Below are 23,101 nucleotides of genomic sequence, written 5' to 3'. Positions count from 1 at the left end.
GGGACACGGCCACGTCCTCGCACATCTGTGGGGCTGCCGTGTGGAAAGGGGGCAGTGTCATGGGGGCTGGAGGAAGATGCGGGGGCGGGTTTCAGCTCCAGCTGGACGTCCGAGATGCCGGGTCGGGGTGGTTAAGCTCCCCGTGCCTAACAGTGGGCAACCCCAGGGGAGACGTTTGCTGGCACGTTCCCGTCTACTGAGGGCTCTCCTGGCTCACCCTGCCAGGCCAGTTATGATCGCTCCTTTTTATAGACTAGGAAACTGAGGCCCAGGGCCATTCATCGGATCTGTGGCTGAGTGGTCCTCGGGCTGGAGGGAGGAGCCCTGCAGCTGATACGCCCCCGGGGCGTCAAAGGGCAGCACTGTCTATACCCACTGAGCCTGGGCCATGGGGTGCGGGGCAGAAGTCTAGGCAGGGAGTGAGCATCCCGTCAACGGCAGTATTCAAGTAGGCCTCGATGGCCCTTTCAAACTCAGCTTTGAGGGCGCAGGCATCCTTTGGGAGCCAGGAGGCGAGAAGGGCGAGAGCCCTGTGAGGAGCTCCGGCCGGCACCCTTGTCATTTCACGCCCACAGTAACCCACAAGTATCTCACCCCGTTGTTCCCACGGGGAAACTGAGGCCCAGAGCCACAGAGTGACTTGCCCAGGTCACACGCAGCTAGGAAGTGGCAGAAGCAGGGCTGAAGTCCAGGTGTGGGCCAAGCCCTGGTACCTGTCACCTCAGGACGCTGTCAGCCCATCGCCAGCCTCCCTGGCTCTCCTGTGCACAGGGCTGGGCTATGCCAGCCTTCCAGGAGGCCGGAGGAGGCCCGTGGGGGTCTCCGGGTCCCAGGTCCTGTGTTACCCACAAGGGCACAGCTCACTAGTGTCCAAAGTCCTCCCCTGACATCTCCTAAAGGGAGGCAGGGAGGCTGGACGGAGAGCGTGAGGCTCAGATGGGCCACGCCGGACTCTAGACATACCACAGTCACGTGGCTGGGCCGGCACCAGGCCTCGTTATAGCCCGAGCTGGCCCCTTGCCGGGCAGCCTGGACCCACCTGGCTCAGTGGCTATAACCCTGAAGTCCCACATCCCCATCCACACACCCAGAGCCTAGGCCAAAGAGCCTGCTTGCTGAGAAGTGTAGTCAAGGAAGAGGGGGTGCTTGAGACGGGGCCTGGGCTCCTGTTCTGGCTCGGTGCCTTTGCATGCTGTGTGACCTTGGTCCGGGCACCTGCCCTCTCTGAGCCTCCATCTGCTCATCTGCAAAATGGAGGTGATGGTCCGAGGATATGTTTGAGAGTATCAGGATGACCTTGCTCCCCTACCCCATGGTCTCAGAAGCCCCTCCCAGCCCCGAGCAGACAGACTCCAGCTCCCTCCACTCAAGAGGCCCCAGGACCAGCCCCCCCACACCTACCAGCAGGATGTCAGCGACCACCGCCCAGTTGCAGGACAGAAGCAGCTCCCCGAGGGCCAGGAACACCTGTGGACAAGGACCCCAGTCACCGACCCCTCCCTGCATTCTCTTCCTGCCTGCAGGGAGAAAGGGGCCGATGGGATTTGATTCGCTGGGGTAGGCGAGGCCTGAACTGTTTCTTCAGTTCCAGCAGCCTGGAGGGTGGGTGGACATTCCAGTCTGGGCAGGCTGGTGGCCATGACCCAGAGGAGAGGGCCAGGCCCCCAGGCCCCCAGGCCCAGGCCTTGAGGTCCCTCCTGGGGCCCAGTAGGAGAGCAGTCAGGACTTCCAGGCCTGTCCAGCGCACCTCCCCGCCATCCTGGCACCTGTGGGGCTGGCATAACCTTGTGTTCCTGGCCCTCCCTGCCCCGTGTCTGCCAGAGACTAGGGGCCACCGTGGACCTGTCTCGCCCAGTCCCTGAGCCCCCTGCCTCATGCCAGGGGATTAGGACAATCCTCATTCCACTCACTCAGGAAGAGCTTAATGAAGCAGCAAGAAGGGGGAAAAAAGTCATTTCTCAGAGCCTCCAAGAGCTTATTGCTGGAGTGGAATTAGTCATTCCTGGAGTCACGGGGCTGTGCCCGGGTCAGCCCGGGCTCTGGTTCCCAAAGGCCTGCAAACACCCAGGGCAGAGGAAGGGAAGGAGCCTGCTCCTCCCAGGCACCAGCACGTCCACCCTCTTGGCCACCCCTGCCGGCGAGGGTCATGACACCCACCTCCCAGGCCCGCACACCCTCACCCCTGCTGCTGGCCCTATGCAAGATGAGGCCGGCAGAGTGGAGTCAGAGGGAAGCCCAGGATGGGGAGGCCTCGGGTGGAGGTGGCGCTAAGCAGAGCCCAGAGGGAAGGGCAGGACCCGGCCGAAGAGCCCCCAGGAGGCAGACAGCTGGGATATGGGCCCCCTGTGCTGGGGGGCAGGGGCGTGAGCTCCCTCCGTGCGACCAGTCCCCCGCCCTCTGCCCAGACTGGGGAACTCTGCGGCCCGGGGCTGGGCACCCATGGGGTGGGAATCGGGGAGTTGCTGGGGCAGGTCTCAGGTGGCCGCAGACCCGCATTCCAGCCCGAAAGGGTCTGCCACCCCGGCCTCCTGGGGCCACAAGAAAGCCCGGCCGCCCTCCCCGCCCTCCCCGCCCTCCCCGCCCTCCCCGCCCCTGGACAGCCGTCCGTCGCTCCTCACACCCCGCACCCTGGGCCAAGGAGCTGGTCTCTCCCCGGCTCCCCCACACCCACAGGACGTACTGAAATACACCTTTTCCTTCCTCCAGCTGGAGCGGGGTGGATCCCGACCCCAGAATAGAGCCCGCAGGCGGAGGCCACAGCCACAGGCTGCCAGGGATGCCAGGTTTCCTGAGACACACCTGGAAACCACCCGGTCACCAATCCTCCACACGCGGCTTCGCGGGGTGAAGGCCGGGCTGGGAGCGGCCACCTCCTGGCCCTGTAATTACAGAGGCTCCCGAGGCGCCAGGAGGGCTCTCCCACAAAGGGGTGGGCCACCCGCGGCCTGTGCTGCTATGGCCCCTGTGGGCCGCATGCCAACTGGGTCTCGGAGCTCGGGGGCTCCCGTGGCCAACACGGACTCCAGCGAACACCCAACTGAAAGGGCCCTGGTTTGGGGTCGAGTCCCCTCGAGGGACGTAGCTGGCTGTTCACAGCCCCGGGCTCCTCCTGGACGCCCTCTGCCCAGAGGGCCACAGGCGCCTCCCACCAGCCGGTCCCCAAGCCCTGTCTCTCCTCCTGCCGGCCAGGACAGCCACGGCAGCCAGGACAGACCCCAGGACAGGCTGCCCCCAGCAAGCTGTCTGGGAAAGCCCGCTACACCTGGCCACTGGGGCTGGACATGGGGGTGGGGGCTCCTACGTGCTTGTGGTCCATTCCCACCCTAACGTCGCTCAGCTCCGCCCCCTCCTCCGGCCGCCGCTGCTGGCCTGGTCCAGGCCTCCCCTCTCCTCCTCACCAGGTTCCCAGGCCCCGCCATGCCTCCCAACACCAGCCCCCGAGGGGACTTCCGAGCGGGAGGTCTGACTCTGCCCTTGTCCCCTTAGCGGCTCGTCCCCTTAGCGCCTTGCATGCTTCCCTGCACCCTGACTTCGTTCCCCGGGTGAGAGGGCCTGGGAACGCTGCCTGGAGCCTGAGAAACGGGGAGCCCCTCAGCCCCTGGCCTTTTCCTTTCAGACCCAAGAGGATTTCCCCCTCGAGCTGGGGCAGTGAGGGTGAATGTCCCCGGCCTTAGTCACCCCGGCCAGAGACACATGCGCTCATACTCTACGTGCCTCCCATGACTCACGCACATGTGCTCACACACACTGCAGCCACACAAGTGTGCACAGACTCCTCACGCGTGTGCACACGCACGCGGACACACACAACTCACACCACGTGTACATGCATGTGAGCCAACAGGGATGACTTCCAAAGCACCTCCACATGTGGCGATGGTACGGGCCTGCCGGGGTGAATGCGTGGGTACGCGCGTGTTCTGGCGGCCTCGTGGATGTGTGCACACCTTGCACACAACTCTCCGGGTGCACACACAGGGGGGCTTGGGGGGAGGCAGACCCCTGTGGCGGGGAGGGGCCAGTCTTCCAGGCGGCAGTAACTGAGCTCAGAACCGCGAGGATTGGATCCTAGGCCTCCCTCGGATCGACTCCGTGCCCCGTGTGGCTAAGCCGCTCAGGACAGGCCCCAGGCACACGCTGGCTGCCAGCAAGCTACCAGGCCGGCTGGCACACTTTGCCCCTGGGCCTGCCAACCGGTAATTGCAGGGACTGGCGTCAGGGCGCGAGGGCACCGCTCAGTTCCCGGGGTCTGGCAGTGGCCCCGGCAACCTGGGAGGCAGGCAGGTGGGGAGCGAGGCAGCGAGGAGGCTGAGTTCTGCCGTCCTCCTGGAAAACTCAGCAGACTGCAGCCTCTCTGGGTGGGTGTTGCTGCCTGTCCAAGAAGAGACACCTGCTAGATCCTGGCAGGGAGCTACAGCCCTCAGAGCAAGGGCGGGTGGTCCCTCTTGGTCCCTCCCAGGCAGCCCCTGGCCAGGCTGGCTACTCCAGTTCAAGATGCAAGCGAAAGAGAAGTCCCCCAAGGACCAAGTTGTAGGACAGTCCCCCAGAGCTGGGGCACCTGCCCAGCCCAGCTGTCTGGGCCGCCCCAGGGACCAGAGAATCCTTGCTGACCCTGCCCGCCTCCTCTGAGTCCCCCGGGGGTGGCTGGCCGGGCAGATACTCCCATCCCTGGTCCTTGCTCAGGAGTCCTCGGGGCTGAGGAGGGCAGCGTCCCCTCCCTGAGGGAAAGGACTTGGTGAGAGCTGGCTCTCCTGGGCGGGCAGAGACTCAGAGTTAGGGTCTCGTTTGGGCTGGAAGGGGCCTTACACATCATCTGGGGCAACTCCCGTGTAAAGACAGAGGGTTGGACTGCATCGCAGGCTTCCCTTCCCCCCAAAAGCAAAAAACAGTAAGTCAGAAAAAATATGTTTTTCACCAAAGAAAAGAACAAAACCTAATGAGACAAACATTACATAATTCTGGAGTACAGAACTTCTCAGTCTCCCCAGAGCCACCACAGTTGGAAGAAAGTGAACTGAGTAGTGGTCCTTTGTTCCCACCCCTAACTGGGAACCAGAGGGGAGGCTGCTGGGGAGAAATGGGGAAAAGTGGAGAAGATGAGCAATGACCCGTTACGGATTTCACTCGAGGCCAGAGGGGCTCCCCGGGAAGGTAAGTAGGAGGACCCTGTGTGCACCAGAGCCTTTACTTACCCCCCAGAGGATGGCAGGGCCCAGGGCTCTAACAAAGACTCCCCACTGCCTGACCGGAGCCCCAACGCGCAGCCCCAGTGAGGGGGGAATGGCCCCAGGGAAGGCTGGGAGAGCCTCTCCGCAGTGTTGAAGCAAGTTCAGCATCGGAGCAGAGCCGCTCATGCCCAGGCTCGGCACAGAGGACAGAGAGGAACGAGAAGGGCAGAGAAGACCGGGACTCCCTTATCAATAGACCCAGCTAGCCCCTTCCCAGCCAGCACGTTGGAAGGCGTGAGCTGCCAGGAGACAGAGGCCCACGCAGCAAGCACCTGCGGCCAGGAACCGAGGCCCTCAACCAACGATGCACAAGGGTCTGAAAGCTGCCAACAACCACCCGTGAGCATGGTCGTGGATCCCGCCCCGTCAGGCCTTCGGATGACACTGCAGACCCTGGGCCAGCACCCACCCCAGCCTGGGAGAGATTGTGAAGTGGAGGGCCCAGCCGGGTCCAGCCCGGCACCTGACCCCCAGAGGCTGTGAGACAGCATGTGTGTTTTGTCTTAAACTGCTAAGTTTGGGGGTGATTTGTTACATAACACGAGATAACTAATATGCTGGCTGAGCCATTGAATTTCAAGAATAAATAATGGGGGCGCCTGGGTGGCTCAGTCGTTAAGCGTCTGCCTTCGGCTCAGGTCATGATCCCAGGGTCCTGGGATCGAGCCCCACATCGGGCTCCCTGCTCCGCGGGAAGCCTGCTTCTCCCTCCCCCACTCCCCCTGCTTGTATTCCCTCTCTTGCTGTCTCTCTCTCTGTCAAATAAAATAAATAAAATCTTAAAAAAAAAAAAAAAAAGAAAAAATAATGAAATCTTCAGGTATCCAGCTGGGGAAAATGAGTCAACATTAAGGATTTTTTTAAACATTAGGCTAACTAGGGGCGCCTGGGTGGCTCAGTTGGTTAAGTATCTGACTCTCGACTTCAGCTCCCGTCATGATCTCAGGGTCATGGGATCAAGCCCCGCGTGGGGCTCCATGCTCAGTGGGAGTCTGCTTGGATATTCTCTCCCTCTGCCCCTTCCTCCAGTCATGCTCACGCTCACTCTCTCTCTCTCTCAAATAAATAAAATCTTAAAAAAAAAAAAGCCATTAGGCTAACTTTATCCTCCACAGCAATATTTGATGCTAAAAGACAACAGAAGAAATGCAGAGCAGCAGGGAATGAAACTGTGATCCAAGAGTATCAGACCCAGTTAGATGTCGTTCAAGGGAAGAGTCCAAGAGAAGACAGCCTCACAGACGAACGGACCGAAGGAGAAGTCTCTCTAGATACAAACTGCTTCACCCCAGAATCCACCCAGGTAGGAGCTGAACCCAAACGAAGACCAGGAATGGAGGTTGGCGGGTGCTGAACCCATTCAACCTGGGACTCCCCCAAACATCTGTGAGTGTCATGCTTGGACTGTGGGGGTTGTAATCCAGCAAAAGTGAAAATAATCACGTAACATGAACCGGGAGCCTGTGGAGATAAGATGGGAGACAGAGAGAAGGCAGGTGCTCTCTTTCCAGGTCAGGATTCGCCACTAAGTCCAAAATCTTAAAATTAATTTGAACTTAAGGGGCGCCTGGGTGGCTCAGTGGTTGGGCGTCTGCCTTCGGCTCAGGTCATGATCCCAGGGTCCTGGGATGGAGCCCCGCATCGGGCTCCCTGCTCAGCAGGAAGCCTGCTTCTCCCTCTCCCACTCCCCCTGCTTGTGTTCTCTCTCTCGCTGTGTCTCTCTCTGTCAAATAAATAAATAAAATCTTTAAAAAAAAATTAATTTGAACTTAAACAATCCCTTTTACTTTGCTTCAATTTCTTCAGGTAATTCATATAAATTAACTAAATGTATGATTCAATTTATGGGAAATATCCAGAATGAACAAATCTATAGGACAGAAAGTGGATTAGTGGTTACCCAGGGCTGGGGTAGGGGTGGCTTGGGGAAACGGGGAGGGACTGATTAACAGATGTGAAACTTCCTTTAGGGGTGATAAAAATGTTCCAAAATTGATGTGATGATTGCACAGCTCTGAATATACTAAGAGCCAATGAACTGTTCGCTTTGAAGGGGCGAATGGTATGGGCCATGAATTACATCTCAATAAATCTGGTTTTAAAATTGCACTACTATATGACCTCATTTTAACAAAAATATTTATGGAAACACAAATTGGTGTCCATCTACGGAGACACATATGGAATGATGGTCACCTAATTAAAAAACAAAAGCAGAAACAAACAGGCCCAGATGCTGAGAGCAGTCAATTCTGGGGATAGGAATGTGGATAACTGTTATTTTCCTCCTTGCACTTTCCGCTGTGGCGTTTGTGTTTTAAGTTTCCCGCAAAGGAAGATACGCATGTGATACAGTGTGGGGAGCTGAACCGTCTGCCCCCTCCAGACCTCGCGGTAGAGCGGAGGGGGGCGCGGTAGAGCGGGAGGCACCCACGCCCTGGCATGGAGCGCTCCCTCCAGCCGTGGTCCTCCCCTCTGCGCACGCGCTCCTGGCAACCCCGCTCAGCCTCGCGGCTTCACCTGACCGCCAAGACCGCTCTCCCGAGCTTCAGACTCAAACCTTGACGTCTCCAGCTAATGCCCGAAGAGGCATCTCAAATTATACATGTCGAAAATCGAATTCTTTTTTTTTTTTTAAAGATTGTACTTATTTATTTGACAGAGAGAGACACAGCGAGAGAGGGAACACAAGCAGGGGGAGTGGGAGAGGGAGAAGCAGGCTTCCCGCGGAGCAGGGAGCCCGATGCGGGGCTCGATCCCAGGACCCTGGGATCATGACCTGAGCCAAAGGCAGACGCTTAACGACTGAGCCACCCAGGCGCCCCGAAAATCGAATTCTTAATCCCCCCCCCTCTGGAACAGAGCCCTGCCCCCCCCTCAGCGTCCCGGATCGGTATTTGGCAATGCTCCCTCGGATGGCTTGCCGAAACCCAGGTCACCCTGGCTCCTCCCCGCTCTCCCCCGGTACCCAGCGCGTAACCCAAACACACCCAGAATCTGACCCCTTCTCCACACTTCCTCCACCCCACCTGGGCCCACGCCGCAAGCCGCTCAAGCCTGTCTTACTGGAAAGCCTCCTCATGGGTTTCCCTGTCTCTGACTTTGTCCTTTCTCACTCTGCCAACAACACGGCCTCTAGAGAGGCCGTGTCAAATCACAGGGAAGACAGTGGCCACGCAGTGATCACGCATCTTGGAGTCCACACCCTGCACAGGCACGGTGAGCCCGGCTGGCCTGCACCTTGCTCCGACCGACAAGATACGGAGGCAGCGGTGCTGTTCCTGGCCTGGCCTCGGGAGCCGTGGCAGCCTCCATCCATGCTTTCCGGGAGTGCTGCCCTGAGACAGCCCTGTGGGAAGGCAGACCACACAGCAGAGGACGCGTCCACTCAGAGGAGAACCCAGGAGCCCACAGACAGACAGGAGGGAGGCCAACGTGGATGTCCAGCCCATGCCTTCTTCTAGGCCCAGGTGGCCACGTGAGTGAGCACAGGTGGAACCCGCCAACCCACTGAATCGTAAGAAACAGCAATTCACTGTTTTGGGGGTGATTTGTTACGCAGCAACAGGTCACTGTTACAAAACCATGAGTCAGATCAGTTCATGTCTGTGCTAGAGATCCTGCCATGATTTCCCACTTCTCTCACGCTCGAGGCCTGTTCCGTGGACAGGGCTCTGCACCCCATGGCCGTTGCCTCTGACCTTACGTCCTCTGCTCTTCCCCAGCTCGACCCATTCCCACCAGGTTTCCTTAAGCACACCGGCCATGCTCTCCCCCTAGGGTCTCTGCATCGGCTGCTCCCTCCCCACCGTGCCCCGATGTCCACCCAGCTCCGTTCCTCACTCTGCTACTGAGGTGTCACCATCTCGGCAAGGCCTCGCTGACCACCTAGCCCGGCCCCGGTCCCTCCTCTTGTCCCCTTTCCCTGCTCTGTTAGTCTCCACAGAACACATTCCCCCCTAACGGTGCATGGCACACGGAGGTGCTCGGGAAGTATCTGATAAGTGAGCGAACGTTTCTGCTCATTCCCAGCCACCTCACCCTGCTGGGCTCTGCACCTTGAGGCCCTCGGGGCCCAACAGGGGTTTGAGGGTGCAGACCCCACTCCAAGGTTTCTCGCTTGTGAGGCCGGAAGAGCAGGTGGGACTAGAAGCCCCCTGAGGGTGGCCCACACCTGTGGGGCTTCATGGCTGGGTGCCCGGAGGAGCCCAGATTATATTTACCCCAAACAGCCACTGAATATCCACCTGTTCCCTCAGAAGTGATGCTGTGTAACTTTCAAGGGCAGGTCATAAAGGCAACGTGGCGTCACCGGGCCCTCTCGGGACCCTCGTCGTTGGGGGCCGGCCGCCATGCTGTGAGGAAGCCCCGGCCCTGCGGGGAGGTCACAGGCCGCTGTTCTTGCCGACAGCTCCAGCGTCCACCACCTTTGATGGTCCGGCCCTCCCCGCCCCAGCCCCCCAGTCAACCTCAAGTGGGAAGGAGAGAAGTTATCCCCACCCCCAACCCACCCAAACGGCAAACTCATGAGCAAAACAAGTGTTTCTGTTGTTTTAAAACTGCTGGGTTTCACCACATCCCATAGTGACTAGAACAGGCATGGAAGCTCATTGAGCTCCTCAGGGAAACCGAGAGGTCGGGACTAGCACCCCACGTTACCAAGAACCGGGGCTCAGCAAGGCCACGCTCTTACCCCGGCTCACACAGCTCGCAGTGCAGATGCAGGAACAACGTCCAGGTCTTCCCGAAGCCTCGATGCCCACGCACTCCCGTCCCGACTCCTGCCCCTCCATCTGGACCACAAAGCCCACCTGAGGCGGGTGGCTGACATCCAGCCGCGTCCTGCAGCCACCGGGCCGGTAATGGTGGAGCCCTTACCTTGGGCTCCGAGTATAAACCCCTTCTCCTCTGAAGGGCAGTAGCTCTGGGAAAGAGGCCAAGGAAGGGGGTGTGAGCCAAGACCCGCTGTGCGTGTCTGGATCCTAATTAACAGCCGAGCAGCCCGCTTCCCCTGCCAAGGGGCCCGGAGGGAGGGAGAGATGGAACGCTCTCTGTGGAGGTGGGCTCCGGGCATGGGCTCCCCGGGAAGGCCCCAGAATAGACTGCATGAGCTCAGGGAACCTCACCGCCAGGAAACACCCAGCACAGCATGGCCCCTACTTCTAGAAATGTGGGGCAGGCACACAACGCTGCCCCAAATCCCTCCTCACGGAGCAGTGGGTCGACACGCGTGTGCGCACGACGCTTGGTGCCTGGACACACACGCGTGTGCACGCTCATGCACAGGCCCGTGAACAGCACACAGACACGCTCCTACACTGCACACACACACGTGCAGTCCACATACGGCGCGACCAGTAGGCCCACAGAGATGCACACACACAAGACACATGTCCACACGCGTATGTACGACCTGAATGGATTCACCTTACGGTGCACGCACGCGCACACGGGCCCGCCTTCCCGAGAAGCCAGATCCGTCTCCCCCGGATGGTCAGAGACAGTGCGGGAAGAACCGGTTTGCTTCCTGGAATCTGGGGAAGTAAAGGGGTACATAGACGGACGGACGGATGGACGGATGGAAGAGACCCAAGTGACTCTTCCTCTTCTGAACACAAGTCAATCCCTCAGCCCTCTCTGGACACCCTTTCTGACATCGGCCCCGGACGTCCCCCAGACCTGCCAACGGTGCTTCCTGCTGGGCCGCAGCCAGTCCCCACCCGTTAGGTTTGCAGGGGTGACGTTGTGACCCCCAGCTCCAGACTCCACGTCTAAGTCCCCACCAGCACCTCCCACCACTGCGTCCTCCAAACCCACTGCACCTGCCACGGCCCTCTCCCGGTCTCCCGGGCAGAGAGGTCCCCGCACCTCCGCGTTCTCTCACACCCCACACGGAGTCACCAGGCGTGATCCACCCACGCCTCCCGCCTCCGTGGGGCGGCTCTGGCCCACGCCTCGCGGCCGCGCCGCCCCATCCAGGTCAGGGCAATGGTCTAGCGCCGCCCACGCCTGTGTCCACAGAAACCAGACTGATCCTACTAAACGTGGGCCGATAACCGAAGAACAATAGAGAAAATCAATAAAACCAAAATTGGCAGCGAACTGACACCGACCAGGAAGAAAGGACAGGTCACTAAAACCAGGGTGGGAGAGGCGCACGCCTGCCGACCTCGCGGAGACTGGAAGCGGTTACTACGAACAACCGTACACCAACAAATCAGACGCTTACACAAAGGTACACACTCTTAGAAAGCCGCCAACTATCGAAAGCGACAGAAAAGAAATAAAAAGCCTTAATTGATCTATAACAAGTAAACACCGAGTCAGTAACCACAAAACTTCCCACAAACAAAAGCCCAGAACCAGATGGCTTCACCGGTGAATTCTAAAAATGTCTAAAGATGAATTAACACAAATCATTCCCAAACTCTTCCCAAAATGAAAGAGGAAGAAGGACTTGTCGGGGCGTTCCGTGGGGTCGCCGCCACAGCCCACGTCAGCATCTCCGGTGGCGAAGGCGTGGCCAAGACAGGGTCCGCGCCGGGAACGCAAGTCTGGCTAACACAGGGCGATCAGCGCACCGTATCGGTAAAGGACAAGCCGCGCGGGCCCCTCGACAGACCCCCTCACTCAGCCCAAGCCGGTCCCAGCCGACGCATGCAGGCCCCCTGCGACCCCGACCTCCTGTCCTCCCGTCCGTCCCTCCTCACTAAGCACGGGGTCCTTGCGGTTCCCCAGACCCAGCAGGTGTGCATCTGCCCCGGGACCCTAACGACCCACACCAGCCCTCCTGCACCTCCTTGCAGGACCGCCCACATGTCTTCGCCCAACACCGCCTCCCGGGGAGCCCGCGGCCACACAAATCCGCCCCCACACACTCCCAAGCGCTGCATCCTCCGAAACGTCCTGAAGCGCACTCCTGTCTTGCCTGCCCACTGCCTCCCTCGGCGAGGATGTAACCCCCAAAGGACAGAGATGCTTTAGTCCTTATCCGCTGCCGTACCTGCCGCAGTTAAACCAGCACGCCCCTCTGCAGGCCCTCGGTGTTTGTTGAATGACTGAATGATGTGAATGCCTGGCACTGTGTTTCGGGCCCAGCACTGAGGAAGATGGGAACCGCCCTGGACCCCTGGGCTGGGAGAGCGGTCAGAGCATGAGGAAGACGGCCTGAGAGCACCAGGAGGGGAGCGAGGGTGGGGCCCGGCGGTCAGGGAAGCTCCGCGGAGGGACGCGGCGGGGAGGGAACCAGGAGGGGCCTGCCTGGGGGACGCGGCCGCGAGGGCCATCCGGGTAGTTGCCCGAGGGCTTCGAGCGCCAACAGGAGGAGCCGGACTGGGTTCCAGAGGCACCAAGGAGCCCGGGAAGGTCCGCGGTGTCACCGGCCACGTGGGGAAGAGAGACCGTGGTAGGTGAGCAGCAAGGCGAGCAGCCCGGGAGGCGGCTCCTGGCCTGGGTCCTGGAGAAAGACAGAAGGCCTGCGCCACGCCAGGCAGAGGGGACCGGGAGAGGAGCGTGGGCCTGGACGTGGGAGGGTTCTGTGACGGGAGCTGGGCGGGTGGGAAGCAGCCGGGGCCTGGATCTCAAGCCCGAACGACGGTTAGACATCAGAGGCACAGACGGAAGCACGGAGCGGGCTCCTGCTCAGGAGGTCTGGAAGGTTCCGCGCTGCTCCCGGAAGGCTGGAGCCTGGCCTGGGGGCTCAGTGCCGCCGGTACCCACCAGGCCCGAACACGAGCCACGGGAAGGAGCGGCTTCCCAGCACCAGAGGCGGGACGCGTCCCGGGCCTGCCCGCCGTCCTGCCCCGCAGCCCCTCACCCCTGGCCAGGCCTCGAGAAGAATTTCTGCGGCTGGCTTTGTCAGCCAGGCGCAATGTCACTTCCAGACGAGGCATCCAGCTCTGGAGATGCGCCCGGCTGCAGAGGGGGAGACAGCTGTGTCCCCTAAACACAGCCAAGGAGCCGCCTCCCAGAGCCAACCAAGACCGTGGCAGAAGCAGGGCTGGCAGGGGTCCGCGGCCCCAGCCGATGCAGGGACAGGCCCGTGATGGGCCTCCATCTGCCCGCAAGGTCGGGCCCACACAGCCCCCTCTCCGTCTTCCGCTCCCTCCGCCAGGATGTCAGTGGGAACCCCGGCTCTTATTAGCGCCTAGTGTACGCCAGGCTCTGCTCCTCCCCCGGGGGCGACAGGGTGAGTACGGCATCTGTGGGCTGACTCTCCGTTTCGTCTGTCCCACTGTCCATGTTGCTGTCTCTGGGCCTCAGTCTTCCGATCTGTAAGTGGGCGTGAGAAGCCCTTCCCCGCGAGGGTGCCGTGAGGGCTACGTAGGAGCACGCGCAGGGCCTGTCTGCTCTCCAGGGATTTCGGCAGGAGCCCACCCACGGCTGGACACGCGACAGACGCACCGGCCCCGCCCTCAGGCCTCAGGAGAGAAGCGCCCCCACCCCGGCGTATAGAGGGAAGGCTGCGGAGGGTTCATTTGAAGAGTGCGGATGCTGGGGAGGGGTTCCGGGCGGCCCACCCCCAGACTGAGGACGCCAGCGACATGCTGACCTTCCCGCGCCAGAGGGCACCGCGGGGGCACCCCAGCACGTCACCCGGGAGCGCGAGGACAAGAGGGCCGAGGCCCATCCCAAGCACATGCAGGAGTCTGACAGTCGCCATGGACGGGGAGGGCCCGAGGGTCACGAGAGGGGACCGGCGACAGGGTCCGGGCAGGAACAGCCGGAGGGGCCACCGCGGAGCTGAGCAGAGGGAGGCCGTGCCATGGGGACGACAGGGTCACCTGCACCAAGGATCAGACGATGCAAATACCAGAGCTCCTGAACCCACAGAGCGCCCCCGAGCGCAGAGCCAGCCAGAGTCTGGGCCACAGCAAAGCGACTCTGGACTCAGAGAATCCTGCCCCATCTCGGGCTGTCCTCGCCCAGCCTGGAGGGAGGGCCGCCCTGGGGAACAGAGTGGAGGTGGGCCGAGCGGGACCAAACCAACCGCAGCTCCCTCTTGCCCTGGTGCCGTGTTCTGGGCCTGGACAGAGAGTACTGGGAAGCAGAACCAAAGTTTGGGTTGAAATGGGACCAGGCTTCTTTAGTTCACGAGCGTAACTGAAGATCTGTGGGGTCTGGTCGTGGGTAGGAGACTAGTAAAGCCGTTGGTGACGTGCCTTCTGAGTCCAGCCTGCTCAGGGGCATCTGTATGCGTGACGGGGGACCCCAGGGCCTTGGGGCGGGATGCGAGGGGGAGGGGAATCCGTCTGGCGGGGGCAGAATCACGGGTGGGACCATCAGGGCCGGGGTGTGAGGAGCCAGGGACACTGCTGGGCACGTGTGTGTGGGGGTGCACACAGCCCCCCCATACGCCACGGTGCCTGAGCCCAAGCATGAGCACAGAATGGTCTGGAAAGGCTCTTGGAGAAGAAGCCTTTGCGCTGGGCCTTGCAGAAGGAGGATTCAGGATGCCCAGGAGGGGAGGGCGTCCTTGGCAGAGGCTGGGAGGCATGAGCCTGTGGCTGGCGTGGCCACGCTGGCCCTGGTGGGCCTGGTTCACCCTGGTGACAGGGCACATGGGATGGTGTCAGACCGGCACTCTACAGTGGCACCGGCACGTGGCCGTGGCCGATCTGGGCCTCACTCCCCTCATCGTACCCTAAGTCTCCTCAAGCTCACAGCATCCTCGAGGAATGAACGAGTCCCACTGTCTCCAACCAAAGTGTTAACCAGCGGCTCAGAGGACACACTCTAGAGTCAGAAGGGCTCAGGCTCAAATCCCAGTTCTGTTCCTTCCCAGCTCTGCTACTCCTGGTAAACCTCAGTTTACACATCTGTAAAATGGGGATGCCCAATGCTCCCCGGGAGGAGTGATAGACAGAAGTAGAGACCGGGCGCAGTATCAGCCCATGTGAACGGGAGCGACACACCAGCCCCCCCCCCACCGCCCCAGGGGCCCTCACTTACATAGGAGGCCAGCAGAGTGACCGGGGCCAGGATGAGAGCCAGGTAGAGGCAGGGGGCAGCAATAAGCAGGCTACAGGCACAGATGAGGGGCTCAGCCCGCGGGTTGACCTTCTTGTACCTCCTTGAAGCCTCTGCTCCCAGGACCACCCCAATGATGCCAGTCACCACAGTCAGAATCCCAAAAATCAGGCTGAGGACAAAGAACAGAGCAGGGTCAGTCAGCCAGGTGGGGTCAGCCCTGCCCTGGGGTTCAGCCCCCCGTGCAGGACCGAGTACCTACAGGGAATGTGGCTGTGAGCCCCTCCCCGTCCCTCCGAACCAAGGCTCCTGACCCGTGTACTCTCCTCCCCCCATCCCCGTTCCTGCCTCATCCTGGGGACGTCACCGGCCATGGGGGTGACCGGCCCAGCATGCCTCACCTCCAGTGAGCTTCTCCAACCTCTCAGCATCCCACCTGCCCCCCTCAGAAATCTCAATTGTCCCACTCCGGCCCCAACCTCCTCGCCTTCTTGCCCCCACACAAATGGGAATGGAGGCACGGGAACATTTATTTACTGAGCTCCTAGGATCCCCCGGCCCTTATCGAGCTTTGCCCACGCCCTCCTGAACCCCACTGTTCCACGCGGTCTTGGCACCCTCTCAAGCTGCCCCCTCCTAACTGCACTCCCAGGCCCTCCTTCAGCTGCACTTGGCCCCCTGAACCCCCCCTGGGGAAAGCTGTCCCTCCAGAGCAGACTCCATACGGGTCCCCTGAGGGTGCTTTCTAAAATACAGATCTGCCCGACCCCTGCCGAAAACCCTCCACCGGCTCTCAGACACCCACTGGATTTGTGCCAACTCACTATGATGAACGTGGCCCTTCATGGTCTGACCCTGGTTGACCTCAACCCCGTCCCCCAGCTCCAGCCTCTTCTGCCCCCAGACGAGTTTCTGTCCCCACTTCAGACTTCCACTCCTCCATCTGGACACTCTTCACTAGTTTTCCCACCTACCAAACTTCTACTCATCCTTCAAGACCCCTCACAAATATCCCCTCTCTGGAGATGCCTTCCCCTGCCCCTCTGCGGATTCCTTCACTCCCTTCAGCTCCCAGAGCACCTTCTGTGTTTCCACCATCAAGGTCGTTCACCAGACTGTGACGTCCTGGAGGACAGACACCGGCTTTGGCTTACTTTCTTGACTCCATGCTAGCAGCACAGATAAATGTGCTGCTCATGCACCCGTCCCAGAACTCCCAGAGCCTGAGCTGGAGTCCTGTGTCCTGGAGCTTCCTGCCCTTGCCGCACCCTCACCCTGGGGCTTACCCCAACCACGGAGGGTGTAGTAATAGCTGAGGTGGGTGCAGAACCCCGACACTGGGACTTCTATCTACTCTGTGGCAGGCTGAATAATGCCTCTCAAGATGTCTGTGTCCTAATCTCTGGAACCTTTGACTGTTACCTTCTATGGCAAAACAGACTTTGTCACTGGGATTACGTTAAGGGTCCATATTCGAGGGGCCCTACAGGTAGCCACCAGCGTCTCTATGAGAGGGAAGCCAAAGGGGACTTGAGACACAGAGGACAAGGCAACAGGACCATGGCTGCAGAGACCGTGGACGCGGCCACAAGCCAGGGCACGCCGGCAGCACCCAGAGGGGACGAGGCAGGAGGACGGTCCCCTGGGGACTTGAAGGGGGTGCGGCCTGGCAGAGCTTGGCTCTGGCCTGGTGAAACCACTCTGGACGCCTGGCCTCGGGACCTCGGAGAACAATTCGGTTGTTCTAAACACCACGCCTGGGCCACTTGCCATGTGGGCCCTAGGACGTCGTTGGCCACATGGGGTCCATGAGGAGCCAGGTCGGAGGACGAGGCCGAAGCTGAGAAAGGGGAACTGACTGGCCCACGGATGCAGAGCCAGCGAGCGCCAAACGAGAATGTGAGTCCTGTGCCCCCCCATGTGTCCAGGCTGCCGCGGGACACGCCCCCGTGTGTCCAGGCTGCTGTGGGACCCCCCCCATGTGTCCAGGCTGCCGCGGGACCCCCCCCCCCACCGTGTGTCCAGGCTGCTGTGGGTCCCCTCCCCCGTGTGTCCAGGCTGCCACGGGACCCCCCCCCACCGTGTGTCCAGGATCCCGTGGGACCCCCTCCCCCGTGTGTCCAGGCTGCCGCGGGACCCCCCCCCCAACCGTGTGTCCAGGCTGCCGTGGGACTTTGAGGCCCCGGTCTCTGTCTCCAGGAGATAACAAGCTAGGAGTAGAGCCAAGGCCAGCAGCACAATCTCACTGGACGCCCTCCCTCACCCCTTCCCTGATGCGTCCCCTGAGCACCTGCTGTGTACCAGGAGGCCGCGGATGTTCACGTCACCAGCAGCCCCAGGCGGCTCCAGATGCTCCAGGATGTGGCACTAGGAGCACCAGCTTCGGGTCAGATGGGTTTGAGGCTGGCTCTGTTGCTTGGACAACTCACTAACCTTTCTGATCTTCCATCTCCTCATTCCATAATACAGGAACAATAGGGTTTATTACCATAAACCCTCAGAGGGTTTTTCAGGTAAAATGCTCCTCATTCGGGCCTGAACTAACGTGATCGCTTAAGAAGTAACCATGGAAAAGGGAAGGGAGCTCCAGGCAGAAGGCCCAGCTCAGGCCGAGGCACAGACAAGTGAGAGGGCGTGGGACATTCTGGACATCCCGTGAAGCCCCCTCTGGGCTGCAGTGGGGGATATGGAGACAGAGGGGAGGCCGGGGAGAAGGGGGGAACACAGGTGTCACGCACCACAGCCCATGTCGCTGAGCCTCGGGGAGCAGGGCCGCAGGGACTGAGGAGCAAGGTGGAGACGAGGAGGAGGAGAAAGGGAGTAACGGGGGCCCGGGGCTGAGCTGGAGAGGTGTCGGCCTGGGCACAGTGCAGGATGAGGAGGGAGCGGGACATTGCCCTCCGTGTGGCTTTATCTTCCACCCCAACATCCTGGCAGCTTTCCCGGGACGCTTGGTGCCCCAGACGAGGCAGAGAACACATGAGTGCAGGTGTGAACTGCCTGAGCCCCATAAGTGACGAGACATCCCAGTGCCTCAGTTTGCCATCTGTAAAATGGCCTCACGCTGCAAGTCCCATCTCCCCACAGGCCCCACAGGCCCCAGAGAAGGCTCACCCCTCTACCAAGTGCCTTCCGGACCCCCACAGCAGCCCAAGAGTGGGGAAACTGGCCCAGAGGAGACGAGGCTGCTGGCCTGTGGCCGCCCAGAGCCCCAGGAGCTCAGCCAGAGCTGGATCCTGGCCTGCTGGGCCGCCTAGGTCCCAAGTCCTGGGTTCTGCACTGAGACACTGAGCTCTGGGGCTCAGAACTGCCTGAGCACTTGCCTGCCAAGAGCTCCCTGACCTGGGCCAGGGGCCCACGCCTCCCGGAGGCCCCTCACCTGTCCTGGTTGTTGCACGGATCCTGGAGGCAGGGAAGCTGCAGCCCATGTACTACACGGGCCTCGAGCAGAAACGTGGGGGCCCAGAAGCCCAGCGCTCCAGTCACAAAGGCTATGGCGGTCACCCCGAGGGTCGACCACACAAAACTCCAGCTGCAAGAGAAAGTGTCCTGGCTGAGACCCCCGGGCGAGGGCTGGGGTTGCAGGGCCCAGCGGCTCCTGTCAGGCCCTGCCCCCACGCCTGGAAACTCTGGTCACCCAGGCGCTTGGAGGCTCCAGGCTCCGGATCCTCACCGACATTGCCTAAGAGTCCTGCACAACCCCCTCCACTCTTGCCTTCTCGCTGGGCCTTCCTCCCTCCTCGCTGCAGGGCCAGCTCTCCCCATCCCAGAAGGCCCAAAGCCAACAGCACATTCTCCAGGGCACTGTCCCCGCTGCCCCCACCTTCCTCCAAGTGCCCTCCACGGGTCGCATGGCTGTGTATCAAAGAGAGCTGGGTCCCGTCCGCGCCCCACATTCCAGTAAATCATGAGGCCTGGGAGTGCAGTTGACTCCTGTCTGCCCCCACACCCATGCCTGGGACAGAGGATGGACGCACTCCCACAGGCTTGCAGAGGTGAGTGATTAACTCCCAGCATCCTCCCGGCAACCCTGGGAGAATCACATCCATTGAATAAATGAGGGGAGTACAGTTCCAAGTCTCAGGTCACTCGGGGATAAGGCAGTGGCCAAGCCAGAGTCAAAACTCACACTGCCTCCCCCTTCCCTCCCTCCCAGCCCCCATCCTGTCGCATGGCAAAGCGAGAAGGGGGCCTCCAAGTGAGGGAGGGGCACCTCAGTTGGTGAGTGGGAGCTCAGAGGAGGAAGAAGACTATGAACTTTGGGGCTCCCTGGAGGCGGAGAGAGGCAGGGCAGGGCTGCTGGGGCAGACGGGGGTTCTCAGGGACGTGCAGGGAGGAGCAAGGACACTCACTTTCTCCCCAGGTACCTGACATCCTCACACCAGCTGCTCCTCGGGTCCCCCACGGCCGCCTCTTCCTGCTTCTCAGCAGCTCCCCGAGGCGGGTCTGGAACCAGCGCGATAAGCAGGATCAAGGCCACGGCTTCCAGGCAAGGCATGACCTGGGCATGGGAGGGCCCAGGAAGCTCAGGACCACACATACACGCCCTGGAGCCAGGAGATCCTGCCGGTGACGAGCCATGTGGCCCAGTGTCTGGGAGGCTCTGTGCCTGGGGGTGGGGCAGGGGGCTCATTTCTTGGCTGCGCCCTCACACCTAGGAGTACAGTCTCTCTGGGGAGTAGGGTCCCCTTGGGACTTCCTTTAATGTGTGCAGTAGACACTACTCCCTTGGGGCCCATGAGCCTGATCAGGAGGACTCAGCACCTCTACCCGCCAGGCCCGTCCTACCCTGGGCTGCTCCCACCCTTGTCTGTCCCTCCCCGAGATTCCATGATGCAGCCCGGACCACCCCACCCACGTTACAGGCCACTGGCTTGAGCTCACCCTGCTAGCAAACCCAGCAGCCAGCATCTGAACCCAGGGCTGTGACCTCCACAGTCGTGTTCCATCCAATTTCTGAGCTCCCAATGTCTGACACCCCCCATGGCGCCAGCGACCGTGCCAAGTGGCTAAGGCCACTGGAGGCTGGAAAGTCCCTGCCGGCCCAGGGGGATCGGAGGGAAGAAGAGGAGGCTGGACTCACTCGGAAGGCCCAACGCCAGTTCCCAGTTAGCTGCAACACGGCCGACCCCAGCACGTAGCCCAGACCGCTGCAACAGAGGGCCGGGGGGATGGGCAGTGAGGGTGGGGGCAGGCCCAAGGCTGCCAAGCCAGCCTGTGCTGGGGCACCCCACCCCAAGGAGCTGGCTTCCTGCTACTCACAGCCCTGCCACGGAAAAAGTGAGCCACGTGAGGCCCAGATGTCCACTGCCCTTAGTCAGGTCACTGGTGACCTCTGGCTCCAGGCCCGTCCCCTGCACCACTGCCCAATGCCGCCCTATCTGAGGACCCAAGGCTCAGCCCTGCCTGAGTCAGGCGGTTCCAGGAAACCTGGATCAGAGCTCAGAGGCTGGATTGCAAATCCCACTCTGACCTACCCACACCGCCCCCTCGGGGGGTGCCTGGCCCAGCCCCACACAGTCCCCAAGCAGGCCTAGGGTAGAGGGAGCACCTGTATTATCTCTAACCCTTAACACAGCCCATTGGCCAGTGTTCTCGCCTCCCTGTACAGACGAGGAAACTGAGGCCCAGAGAGGTAAACGGACGTGGCAGGGAAGGAGGCAGGCTGGGATTCCAATCCGATCCCCAGCCCAGCTTCTGTTCTGGCTCCTGTGGGCCTCAGTCTACCACCTAGGGAAGTGGGTCCTGGGTGGTACCAACCTTCCAACAGGGATGAAGATGTAGAAGATGGCCAGCACTCGGGTCCGCTGGTCCCTCACAAAGAGGTCGCCCAGGACGGTGGGCGCGATGGTGGAGTAGCTGGCCGAGCCTATGCCCACGACTCCCCGGGACAGGAAGAAGAGCCAGGAATGCTGACACAAGACGCCAGTGAGTCCGGGATCACCCACAGGGCAAGGGACCGGAGTGATGACACGTGCCCCCAGGGGAGGAGGTGGGGATGGGGCTAAAGACCCCTGGCTGGCCTCCCAGCCCAGGACCCCCCCGCATCACACGGGTGCCCCCTGCTGGTGCCTGCAAGCACCGGGGCCCCAGGCCCAGGGGAAGCCTTTTTCTGGGCTTCACCTTTGCCAGGCAGGCGGGTTCCCCAGACAGAAGCGGTCACAGGCAGCAGTGGGAGGTGCAGGAGAGGAAGGGTCCCGTTGAGAGCATCTAAGGAGGTGCTCTCTAGGCCCTGGAAGGCACCCTGCAGCGAGCCGGGAGCCCGGAATGTATGGAGGCAGGCCCATCCGCTTTCCAAGGGAGGAAGCAGGTGGGGGCAGGACCCCGGGGGCCTTGCAGGGGTGAGGGGACCTACCTGGGGGGAGATGAAGGAGCTGGAGAGGCCTGCCCCCGACCAGAGCAGGATCCCAACACTCAGAGTGGCTTTGCGGCCATGCCGGTCGCCCAGGTAGCCGAACACAGGTGCAGACAGCAGCAGGCTGCAGATGAAGACTGGGGGCACAGGCAGGGGTCACATGCGTCCCCCACTGTGGTGGATAGGCGGACGGGCCCGCAGGCCCCCAGAAGGGACCTGGCTCAGATGCCACAAGCTGGCACCGGCAGTGGGTGGGGGCCAGGAGGAGGAAAGGATACGGTGAAGCCCCCATCCCCGCCTAACACATAACCCAACGCCAGAGTCACTGGAGGAAGAGCTGAGGGGCTGGGCTCGCTCACTGTGCACCCCTCCGAGCAGCCCCCCAAGCGCCTGGGAGGCTGAGCGCCAAGTGAAGGTGGAGCCTGTCCTGGAGCAGCACAGGGGGCCCCCAGTGCTCCCCACCAGGACCCTGTCTTTGCACAACTCCCCCCCCCCCCCCCTCGCGCCCGGCGGGGCTGGTCTGACTTTGCTCTCACACCCCTGCTGGGGGCGGGGTGGCGGGAGGCGAGGGAGGTCGGCCCGGGCCTGCTCTGCAGACCAGCAGGGTCTAGAAGGAGCGGTCGTTCCCGGAGGCTGGAAAAGCCCTGGTTTTCCGAAGTAGGTAGACCATTCCCCTGACACTGTCGGTTGTATTTGTACCATTTTTTAAAGTAAACCCTTCTGAATTGGCGACTGGATTAGTGACTACATCTGCTGCTCTGCGAGGACAAAGAAACGGCCACGCTTTTGCACGACTCTGCCGTGCGCATAGGTACCCTCGCGGCTCCAAACCGCCTCCACCCTCCGCAGGTGGAGCGAGGCGGCCTGGACCCGCCTCCACCAGAGGCCCCGCCCCATACCTGGGCCTCCATTCGCTGAGCGCAGATGATTGACATGGCCCGAGCCTAATGAGCGTCCAGGCTCGTCCCAGCTCAGGTTCCAGCCCCTCCCAGCCCCTCCCACTCCCCCCGACCTGCTCTAGTATTAGGCTGAGCCATATGCAGTTGCAGAAATTAGGCCAGTTTTGACCTACAAAAAAACGGCAATTTAATATGGTTCGACCTAATACTCCACAGAGAATGGTCTTTGGTGTCAGTGGTATTTAGAATTTTAATAGCTACTGCCAAAATAGGCCTCCAAAAAGGCTGTATCCATTTACACGGGCACAGAAGTTCATGCTCCCTTGCTGACATTTGATAGGATCAATCATATTGTTTTTGTTCATTTAACGGTTGAAAAGCACACTGTGTCTCGCTGATGTTTTAATCTGCATCGTCCTTATGTCCAGTGAGTCTGAGCAGCTTCCTGTGCTCACGTCCTCTGCCCATTTTCCTATCGGGCTCCCTGTGGTTTGCAAATCATGTCTCCCAGTCCTTTATATTTGTTTTAAGGATTTACAATGCAAATTCTGGGGCTAAACTACCTGGGCTCACATCCTGAACCAAAGACTGCCTAGCTGTGTGACCTTGAGCAAATTCCTTAACTCTTCTGTTCCCCTTGAATCAATGAT

The 23,101-nt window shown here is 60.9% G+C and overlaps 1 protein-coding gene and 1 long non-coding RNA gene across 7 annotated transcripts in view; both read right to left on the bottom strand.

Annotated features, from left to right (window-relative positions):
* The window catches only part of SPNS3 (SPNS lysolipid transporter 3, sphingosine-1-phosphate (putative)), a 35,564-nt gene that overhangs the window by 6,210 nt on the left and 6,253 nt on the right, over positions 1 to 23,101 (bottom strand). For 5 of the 6 annotated variants that reach the window (XR_013445917.1, XM_036078395.2, XM_036078397.2 and 2 more), the window contains exons 3-9: positions 21,553 to 21,689; positions 20,958 to 21,109; positions 20,281 to 20,347; positions 19,550 to 19,698; positions 18,577 to 18,729; positions 15,180 to 15,369; positions 1,402 to 1,467 (exon numbers count right to left, since the gene is read on the bottom strand). Coding sequence is in view for 5 of the 6 variants with exons in the window: in XM_036078395.2 (XP_035934288.2) it covers positions 1,402 to 1,467; positions 15,180 to 15,369; positions 18,577 to 18,729; positions 19,550 to 19,698; positions 20,281 to 20,347; positions 20,958 to 21,109; positions 21,553 to 21,689 (914 nt within the window). In the remaining variant the exon portion in view is untranslated. The remainder of the gene's footprint in view (positions 1 to 1,401; positions 1,468 to 15,179; positions 15,370 to 18,576; positions 18,730 to 19,549; positions 19,699 to 20,280; positions 20,348 to 20,957; positions 21,110 to 21,552; positions 21,690 to 23,101) is intronic. The other variant, XM_078067743.1, reaches the window with a different exon arrangement.
* LOC144381166 (uncharacterized) lies at positions 8,119 to 15,132 on the bottom strand. Its single transcript, XR_013445918.1, has 3 exons — positions 12,232 to 15,132; positions 9,922 to 10,762; positions 8,119 to 9,602 (listed from the first exon to the last, which is right to left on the bottom strand). It is a non-coding gene; the product is annotated as an uncharacterized LOC144381166 (long non-coding RNA).

Source organism: Halichoerus grypus, chromosome 2 (genome assembly GCF_964656455.1).
Source record: "Halichoerus grypus chromosome 2, mHalGry1.hap1.1, whole genome shotgun sequence".
In the NCBI taxonomy this organism is placed as follows: Eukaryota; Metazoa; Chordata; class Mammalia; order Carnivora; family Phocidae; genus Halichoerus; species Halichoerus grypus.
Note: the sequence above shows the minus strand (reverse complement) of the source record. Positions and strands in the feature narration are given on the sequence as shown.